This window comes from Symphalangus syndactylus, chromosome 3 (genome assembly GCF_028878055.3).
Source record: "Symphalangus syndactylus isolate Jambi chromosome 3, NHGRI_mSymSyn1-v2.1_pri, whole genome shotgun sequence".
In the NCBI taxonomy this organism is placed as follows: Eukaryota; Metazoa; Chordata; class Mammalia; order Primates; family Hylobatidae; genus Symphalangus; species Symphalangus syndactylus.
In genome coordinates this window covers 101,954,457-101,965,244 of record NC_072425.2, presented here as the reverse complement: position 1 = coordinate 101,965,244, position 10,788 = coordinate 101,954,457, and the positions used below count along the sequence as shown (strand labels likewise).

The following is a 10,788-nucleotide window of genomic DNA, read 5'->3' as shown; positions in this document are numbered from 1 at the left end:
CAGCCATATGGTCATTTCTGCATGTTTTCTAGATTGCTTCTGTGGCAGAGTTCCAGGTTTGGTTGATTAGTATTTCAGATTCTACCCACACTGAGAGAGCTTCAGTTTTGCTCTTTGGTTTTATTTCAGAAAGCATATTCACAACTAGTATCCTTCCTGTCACTTATCTGAAGTTCATTTGAATTTGGTGATTTTATTTTATGTGGCCCATGTATTTGGCTAATGTTTCATCATTTTGTATGCCAAGGAGGAAGACTATTAATGGCTGTTGAAGTGCTTAGATTATGCTAACTTAGGAAAACTAAATCTAGTAATAATTCTATTGGATGATAAATATTAATGTAGATTAGATTGGGTAGAAAAACATACCAGTCACCTTTCCATATCTTGTATTCTCAGTTATTTTGTTACCTTTTTTTAAATTTATTTTTAAAATCATTGTCTATAACTGCGAGGCAAGGAGAAAATTACTTAATGTTAGTAGTGATAATACATTAAAAACTATAGCTTTCAAGGTATTCTCATTACAGAATTAATGAAGTAAATTTCTATTAATAAAATTGAGCTGTAGCAAATTTATGCTTAGCCTTAGTGAACCAATAGCAGGAAAATCCCCCACCTGTATTTATTTATGGCTATTTTTGATCTCAGGTAGTTTAAAAACTATATCATTTCCAGATATTTTGAAGTTGAAGAAAAGCACCTTAATGTCTTGTATTCAGTCTGATCTTGATGAATTTGGTATTTTGATTTCAATGAAGATTGAATTAATACGAATAGGTGAAGTTAAACATCATGAAAAACTCACTGACTACCTGTTAAAATAAAGGTTTTATAAAGTAGCTATAGAGGCTGGGCATGGTGGCTCACACCTGTAATCCCAGCAGTTTGGGAGGCTGAGGCAGGCAGATCACTTGAGGTCAGGAATTCAAGACCAGCCTGGCCAACATAGTGAAACCCTGTCTCTACAAAAAATACAAAAATTAGCCAGACATGTTGGTTCATACTTGTAATCCAGCTATTCGGGAGCCTGAGACATGAGCATTACTTGAATCTGGGAGGCAGAGATTACAGTGAGCCAAGATCACACCACTGCACTCCAGCCTGGGTGACAGAGTGAGACTGTCTCAAATAAATAAATAAATAAATAAATAAATAAATAAAGTAGCTATAGAATATTATAGCTAGTTTATAAAATTTTCAGACTCAGGGTTAAATTATTTAATGAAATTAAATTATTAAAATCTAAACTTAACATATATTAGAGCAGTCTGATTTAATTTTACTGTGGCATTTTCATTTTATAAGAGAACCTACTTTGTTTTTTTCAGACTTACATTTTTGAGGAGGTAGTTTTTTTTGTTTTGTTTTGTTGTTGTTGTTGTTTTTGAGACGGAGTCTTGCTCTTGTCACCCAGGCTGGAGTGCAGTGGCGTGATCTTGGCTAACTGCAACCTCTGCCTCTCGGGTTCAAGCGATTCACCTGCCTCAGCCTTCTGAGTAGCTGAGATTACAGGCACCCACCACCACGCCCAGCTAATTTTTGTACTTTTAGTAGAGACAGGGTTTTGCCATTTTGGCCAGGCTGGTCTCAAACTCCTGACCTCAGGTCATCTGCCCACCTCGGCCTCCCAAAGTGCTGGGATGACAGGTGTGAGCCACTGTGCAGGCTCAGGAGGTAGCTTTTATTGTAACTACTTTTAACTTTTATTTGCATGCAAAATGCCTTGTTTGCGTGGTTGGGTCTTTTCCAAAGAAGCTATAGTGTACTTTGTCTTTCTTACTTTCTAGTGTTCCTAAGCATTCTACCTTAAAGTGTTTTATATTTAGGTTTTAAGGTTCTTATTGCCATGGCCAGAACTTTATTAATAGCTACTGACCTTTTGAAGGAGCTGACTACATGTTTAAATTTATTAGATCTAAAAGTTTAGCTGCTAGTCACAGATTTCAAAGAATTGGTTGACTTTTTTGCAGCAGGATATTTTCTAGAGTGTATAGTCAAGCTTTTAATGTCTCTAAATAGGTTGTTGCCCCCCAAAATTTATTTTTTGAGATACAGAAAGAAAATATAATTTCCGTATTTTTATTTTTTATTTCCTACATATACATTTCTATTTTTCTGTTTTATAATATATAACATATTAGCAATATCATAGATATCCAGTACATAAATAAACAGCTACACATTACTGCATGCCTATATATTTACCAATAGGGACACTTAGTAAAAATAATTTGAAGACCATAGTTCTGACAGAGTAGTTATAGAAAGTGAACACTAAGGGTAGAGCATGTAATCTTTTTAAGAGATAGGTAAAGATTCAATGATTAAAAATATAATAAAAGAAAAATTAAGTAAATAAGTAAAAGTATAGATTAGAATATTATTATACAGACCAAGGGACTCATTTATAGGTTATTTATATATTTAACTCATTATAAAACATTAAAATGGGCTGAGTATTGTGACTCACGCCTGTAATCTCAGCACTTTGGGAGCCTAAGGGGAAAGGATTGCTTGAGGCCAGGAGTTTGAAACCATCTTGAGCAACACAGCGAGACCCCATCCCCACAAAAAATTTAAAAATTAGCCAGATGTGGTGGTGCACACCTATAGTCCTAACTACTGTAGAGCTGAGGCAGGAGGATAACTTGAGCCCAGGAGGTCCAGGCTGTAGTGAGCTATGATCATGCCGGTACACTACAGCCTGGGCTGGCGACAGAGCAATACCCTGTGTCTGAAAAGAACAAGGCTGGGAATGGTGGCTTATACCTGTATTCACAGTATTTTGGGAGGCCAAGATGGGAGGATCACTTGAGCCCAGGAGTTTGAGAAGCCTGGTCAACATAGTGAGGCCTCATCTCTATAAATTTAAAAAATTAACTGGGTGTGGTGATGCACACCTGTGGTCCCAGCTACTCAAGAGACTGAGGCAGGAGGATCACTTAAGTCTGGGAGTTTGAGGCTGCAGTGAGCTGTGATCATGCCACTGTCCCCTAGCCCTGGGTGACAGAACTAGACCATCTGTAGAAAACACAAAATAAATTTAACACCACCCCTTCAAAAAAACCATTAAAATTGTTCCTATTGTTTATTTACTACACTAAAAGGAGTTTTAATAATTAAATGGACTACATACAACTTTTCAAATTGTTTGGAGCAATTTAAATAGAGGCTCAAGTTATTCAGTTAGAATGGCGTTTCCTTATCTGGTTATAGCTGACCTTTACATAGGCCTTTTAAATTTAGATGTCAACTGATAAATGTCGGCTTTGCCTCTCAACAGTTTGTTGTCTTTTGTTTCTTCATGGTGGAAAGAATTTAAAGTAAACTTTAAAATTTTAAACAAATTATTATAAATCAGATAATGGGAGATGTTAATTTTCTGTTTCCCAGTGTTGCTAAAATTAGTAGGTATTGCCTTTATAACCAGGAAAAATATTCAAAAAGTTAATATAAATAACTTCTAGTAGTATTAATAGAACTAGAAACAGTTTATGTATCTTCAAAGTTACCTATGATGTGGGGAGGAGGTAAAGATAAAGGGAGAAGAAACAAACAATAAAACAGAAAGCAATTAGCAAGGAAACATTCCAAAATAGGAAAAAATTACGTGACAAATTAAACCAAATTTGTTATAACAATAAATATAATTGGGATAAGCTCACCTTTTACAACCAGAAGGCTTGCTACAATGTTTTTTTCAAAAAGTACAAAATCATATTTTGTTTTATGATACACATAAAAAAATCTTTTAAGAACTTAAAAATGAAAGGATGGGCATACCATGCAAATTAACAGAAAGAAAGCAGAAGGGGGTCATAATATTCAGTATCATAAAACTTCAAAAATAATTAATGGGACAAATTATAATAGTGATGCATATAAGCTGTAATGTTGATGTCAAGAATCTATATGTACCCTTTACCATTATGGCCTTCTTTGTCTCTTTTGATCTTTGTTGGTTTAAAGTCTGTTTTATCAGAGACTAGGATTGCAACCCCTGCTTTTTTTTGCTTTGCATTTGCTTGGTATATCTTCCTCCATCCCTTTATTTTGTGTCTATGTGTGTCTCTGCATGTGAGATGGGTCTCCTGAATATAGCACACTAATGAGTCTTGAATCTTAATCCAGTTTGCCAGTCTGTGTCTTTTAATTGAGGCATTTAGTCCATTTACATTTAAGGTTAATATTGTTATGTGTAAATTTGATCCTAACATTATGATGATAGCTGGTTATTCTGCCCGTTATTTGATGCAGTTTCTTCCTAGCATCGGTGGTCTTTACAATTTGGCATGTTTTTGCAGTGGCTGGTACTGGTTGTCCTTTCCATGTTTAGTGCTTCCTGCAGGAGCTCTTGTAAGGCAGGCCTGGTGGTGACAGCATCTCTCAGCATTTGCTTATCTGTAAAGAATTTTATTTCTCCTTCACTTATGAAGCTTAGTTTGGCTGGATATGAAATTCTGGGTTGAAAGTTCTTTTCTGTAAGAATGTTGAATATCGGCCCCTACTCTCTTCTGGCTGCAAATTAAAACCACAATGAGATACTGTCTCACACCAGTTAGAATGGCAATCATTAAAAAGTCAGGAAACAACAGATGCTGGAGAGGATGTGGAGAAACAAGAATGCTTTTACACTGTTGGTGGGAGTGTAAACTAGTTCAACTATTGTGGAAGACAGTGTGGTGATTCCTCAAGGATGTAGAACTAAAAATACCATTTGACCCAGCGGTCCCATTACTGGGTGTATACCCAAAGGATTATAAATCATGCTACTATAAAGACACATGCACATGTATGTTTATTGTAGCACTATTCACAATAGCAAAGACTTGGAACCAACCCAAATGTCCATCAGTGATAGGCTGGATTAAGAAAATGTGGCACATATACACCATGGAATACTGTGCAGCCATAAAAAGGGTGAGTTCATGACGTTCGCAAGGACATGGATGAAGCTGGAAACCATCATTCTTAGCAAACTATCACAAGGACAGAAAACCAAACACTGCATGTCCTCACTCATAGGTGGGAATTGAACAATGAGAACACTTGGACACAGGAAGGGGAACATCACACACCAGGGCCTGTCATAGGGTGGGGAGCTGGGAGAGAGATAGCATTAGGAGAAATCCCTAATGTAAATGACAAGTTAATAGGTGCAGCAAACCAACATGGCACATGTATACCTATGTAACAAATCTGCATGTTGTGCACATGTACCCTAGAACTTGAAGTATAATTAAAAAAAAAGAAGAAAAAAAGAATCTATATGTGCTAAATAATATAGAACTAAAATATAAAGGTCAAAAATGTGCAAAAAATAAAGAGAATTTTTAGAACTCAATAGTAGTTTAAAGCTTTTAGAGTATTCTTCTAAGTCTGTAACAGATAAAACTGATAATTATTCCTATATTCTATAATTTAATTCAATTGATATACAAGACAAGGAACTATATATTCTGAAAACAAAATATCTTCTCTGTAATTCATGAAACGTTTATAAAAAATGACCATGTTTTTGGTCACAGGGAAAGTTTCAGGTAATTCCAAAGAATAGAAATGGGTTCCATTAGATTCTCTGCCTTCAGTACAATACAATTAGAGCTAAAGTAATGCAGATAAAGAGGAAATCTGGTAATTTTCAGATCTTTTCTATCAATTCTTGGGTCAAAGGAAAAAATTAAAACTGCAGTTCTAAGCTATTATCTGCATAATATGATAACATGCATTTTCTTCTGTTTTTCTGGTAAACTATGTATTCTGATTTCAGGAAGGTAAAGGACAGCGTTTAATAATGTTTCTTCACCCTCTGTAAAGAGGAAGGCATTTTGTTTGATGTGAGATATGACTCTGAAAAGACTCTTAGCCTTGGGAACCTATAAATCTGTTGGATTCTATCATAGAATGCACATTAGTAGTAAATTATTTAGGATGGATAGATGGAGAATCCTCTATAGTTTCTGTATAGATTTGGTGTTCAGTGTGATTAATTTTTAACAGAGATACTTGTGATACCCCTATGGGAAGGAGAAATATAATAGTTTGTTATGGCAGATTAATTGAACTGTGTATAATGTCTATAGATTTTGGGTTCTTTTTACCTCTGTCCGTTGTTTGCATCTCTTGCTCAGTATTCCTCTAGGCCTCAAATTCTTCATCTGTGAATGAGGAAGTTGAATTAAAATATAAAGTTATTTATACATGTTATTTTTGTATAGCTGTGAATAAATTCATTAAGTGAGTATTGAATGTTGATTCCTATTTAGTCTGTAGGGTTTAAACTTATGCTCTGGTGGGGGAGAGAAACAGGCTTAGGGTGCCGTGAAAGCAGAGACAGGCAAGTATATCTTAGAAGGAAGGGGAGAGGAAAGGGCATTAGGGAAACTTTCACAGAGGCAGTGTGACATCTGAACCGGTCTTGAAGATAAATGAGTTTGTCAAATAAACAAGAAAGAGAGTTCTAGGCTTAGGAAGTAGAATGTATAGAGGCAGAAAGAATGTATTTTACCTTTGGAAAAACACAGGCCATTCATATGACGCTTAGCATGGGATTATGGAGTAGCAAGATATTAAACGTTGAGGTATATGGCACCCAAATCATGAAAGCTTATTATGTCATACTAAATAATATGGTGTTTAAATTAAAGACAATGACTAACCATGGAAATGTTTTCTATTTGGGTATGACACTGTAAAATTTAGTTGAAATGGATACAGGGATAGCAGTTAGAAAACGGGCAGTTCAGGTGAGACATGAATGGGAGTCTTAATTAAAATAATGGCGATGAGATGATACGCAGATTTATATAAAATGGATAGGCTTCATAGGGTCTGTGGAAGCCGTGGAAATGTATGTGAGATTTAACATGAATGTATTTTCCTTGGGACATGGTTCATACATTTCATCTGATCATACAACAGGGCTATTAGTGTAAATATATATATCATGGGGAAAATTGACAGGATGACATTCTACAAACTATGAAGTTAAATAACCAAATTTTATTTTATTCACTAATGATTAATCTTTTTTTTTCACTTTCTGTAGCGGACAGGGCAAAATCTCAGCAAGTTCGGACCTCTAGTACAATAAGGCGAACCTCCTCTTTGGATACAATAACAGGACCTTACCTCACGGGACAGTGGCCACGGGATCCTCATGTTCACTACCCTTCATGCATGAAAGACAAAGCTACTCAGGTAAAATAAGGAAATCAAAATCAGCTTATTACCCTGCACTTCTTCTGTTTTGATCACAGTAAAGAAAATGTAATATAATCAGATTTTCCCAAATTTGAAATACATCCAACCAAGGAAGAAAGGAAAAATCCATTGTTTTAAATAAACTTTGCAATAATTGTTTTTTGTCATCTGGGTTTTAGAAGTTTTGAAATTCTTTAATACTTAAATAGCACATCAGTCTATATTACATGGTTGTAGACACATTGTAATTTTAAGAATTGCTTTCTAATAGAAATTAAAATGACTAGTAACCATTTTAGAAAATATAATTTTTTAAGAAGAGTTTGCACAGTTCTTGAAAATAATTTGTGAAGTAGTAACAAATACTTAATGAAATCTGTGTTGGAGAATTTATTTTTTTCTGTTTAAAACCAAGACTAAAAGCCTTCAGAGGGAAATAGAAATTAACTGTCACATTTTCCCTGTTTTTGGAAGGATCTCCAAGCTTTTGATTTGAAAAGCTTTTCCTCCACATCAGAAAAAAAATCTGAAAACATCTTTATTCATGATTATCTGAGTTCTTGACCATACCTTCATAACAGTAGTCAATCAGCATTTATTGGCATAAAGAAGAATACTAAAAATATAAGAGATAGTCATTGGTTTTAAAAAACCTGCAGGACAGTTAGGTAGATAAGATACACATTTATAAAAATTGGTAAAAGAAGACAGTGTAATTCGACGTTAGATGAATGGAGTATGTAAATGTGAGGGCATTCAAAGGAAAGAGAACATTTTGGGCTTTGTAGATTAGGGAAGTAGAATAATTAGAGTTTCATGTCTGAAGACTGAGGAAAAAGAGAGAAAGTTTTGGACATGATCTGTAAAACTCTGCTTCTCAGTTTTTGTCATTTTCTCAGGCAAGCTTGAAACTGTGAAATTGGCTTCTTCTTTATCATCTGTCTCATCAATTCTGTCCTTGTAATATTTTATGCTGCTCTACTCTTTTGATTTCCATTCTTCATTTAGTGAGGAAGAGGGTAAGTTTAATATGGCAGGCAGTGGAATTTCCAAATAGAAATAACTAGCAAAACTTAGAGGTGTGGGCCTGGAAAGTTAGAGATCTGGACACAGATAATTAATTCAGAACCATCCTTCTAGAGGAGTTAGATTCACAAATATGATAAAATATAGGTAAAGAAAATAAAATTTAAAAATAATTTAAAAAAGAGAAAATTTTTTAAAATGTAGTTATAGAGTATGAAAGAAGAAGGTCAAATGATGGAGGACTTAGTTTTTGGAAGGGTACACACGCACAAGAAAAAAACTAATATATTCATCTGAAAGCAGCAAGAGGAGGAGGGAGTTAATATTTATTAACTATGTACCATGTACTGTTTGTTTTATAACCTGTTTCATTTAATTCTCACAAGACCATTGCAACATTACACAGATGGAAAAGCAGTCACTCAGGGAACTTAAATGATTTATCTAGGAGCATAGAGCTAGAAAGTGTTGGAGCCAGATTTCTAACACAGGCTAATCTATTAACCAATATGAGCTCCATTTTTATTATTATTAAACTGGGATTATAGGATAATACAAACATACATATGTATGTATGTAGCTAGTGCTGTGACACTGCACTAAAAAATGGTAGCTATTCTTTTTAGATTACCAAACCAACATATGAAATGAACCCTATGTGCTGACATGACACTATCCAGAGGGAAACATTATCGTTTTTTGTTTGTTTGTTTGTTTTTGTTTTTGTTTTTTTTGAGACAAGAGTTTCTCTCTTGTTGCCCAGGCTGGAGTGCAATGGCGCGATCTCAGCTCACTGCACCCTCCGCCTCCCAGGTTCAAGCGATTCTCCTGCGTCAGCTTCCCGAGTAGCTGGGATTACAGGTGCCTGCCACCATGCCCGGCTAAGTTTTTGTATTTAGTAGAGACGGGGTTTCACCATGTTAGTCAAGCTGGTCTCGAACTCCTGACCAAAGGGGACCCACCTGCCTTAGCCTCCCAAAGTGCTGAGATTACAGGCATGCACCACCACGCCTGGCCCAGAAACATTATCTTATTCGTTCTTCACAAAAATTCTGAAAAAGAAGAGAAGCCAGAGAAAGAGCGAAACGCTAGGTGAAAAACTGAAATAGTGAAGCCTTAGAAGTCAGAGGAGAAAGCTATTCTAAGAAAGGAAAAAATTGTTGACAGTATCAGATGCTAAAGAGAGGTCATGGTGATTAAGGACCAGATTTAGGGATCAGAGGCACATTGTCTTGGAGAGTGCAGTATTAGAGATAATGCTAGAGTAGGAGACCCTACTATTTGAGAGTTAAGGGAGTGATGTGGAGATAGAAGAAAAGAACACTGGGTATGTTTCTTACACATGTCTGATTTTTTATCTGTGCAGTGGGGTTAATAAAACCTAACCCATAATATTACTGTGTGATTAAGTATGATAATATTGAAGGTAAATTTGGCAAATACGATATACACATTTAAGTTATTAGTAGTATATGTAGACATGCCCGCTTGTAACGTTCGCAGGGTCTGCAGCAAATATAAAGGCCAATATACCATATGTATGTAAGTTAAATGAACAAATTATTGAGTAAAATACATTTTGTCCTCCCCCCACTATCCAATGACAAATAATCTTCATATGGACCTGGAAGATGAGGTTTAAACTAAGAATTCTCAGATTCTTCAGAGTTACATGCCGGTATATGTCCACATGCAGCAGGCCCACCAGGCCCACTAGGCCCACCTCATCTGAGCCTAAGTCCCATTCTCTTCCTACCCTACAATCTATTCTGTACTTTAAGCTGGCTTTACACATACACTTGGACCCACCAGTCCTCACATTCAAGTGCCATCCTCAACAAGCAAGAACCAGGGAATGGGTCTGCAGACCTTAGAAGCCAAGCCTACTGCTGTTTGTTCAGGAAATTCCTGGTTTTAGATTACATAGAGTATATTCTACAGCCAAGCATAGGCTCATAACGTCCATGCTGTTTGCTCCCAAGGTCTCTTATCCCATGGGGAGGGGCATGGCTGCTAGAAGGCCAGAGGAATTTCTCCTAAATTTTGAGGCCCAGGATAAGGGCTTGTCTGGCTTGCATCTATCTGGATGTAGGTCATTTATTTGAGAAGTTTGACATTGAAAAGAAGGTAAAATACAGGGCTCATTTTACAGATGAGGAACCTGAGGCTTAGAGAAGTTAAGTAATTTGTACATCATTACATAGCTGTACATTAATATGTACTACGTACATATTGCATCGTTACGTAATATGTACGTAGTACGTATTAAGCGTGAGGACAGTGAACCCAGATCTGGCTGATTCTAAAGCGTTTCCTTTTTTTTCTTCAGCTCTCTATTGCCTTTTACGGCAACCACTAACCACTAACCTACTTCTTGCCTCACAAGCATAAGAAATGGTCTTGCCCTAACCATTTATTAGTTTAATTGAAGATACAAGAGATGAACATATGAGATACTTTTTATGGCGACATCCATTCCTCCTGGATTAACTGTTGAACTCTTAGGGTGGGAAGAAGTCGTTTTATTTATGTAGTGGAATTATGTAGTTGACATTG

The 10,788-nt window shown here is 35.9% G+C and overlaps 1 protein-coding gene across 3 annotated transcripts in view; it reads left to right on the top strand.

Moving 5' to 3' along the window:
• Positions 1-10,788, top strand: part of GLCCI1 (glucocorticoid induced 1) — a 127,129-nt gene that overhangs the window by 27,866 nt on the left and 88,475 nt on the right. For all 3 annotated transcript variants that reach the window (XM_055272599.1, XM_055272601.2, XM_055272600.2), the window contains exon 2: positions 7,052-7,203. In XM_055272599.1, coding sequence (XP_055128574.1) covers positions 7,052-7,203 — 152 coding nt within the window. The remainder of the gene's footprint in view (positions 1-7,051; positions 7,204-10,788) is intronic.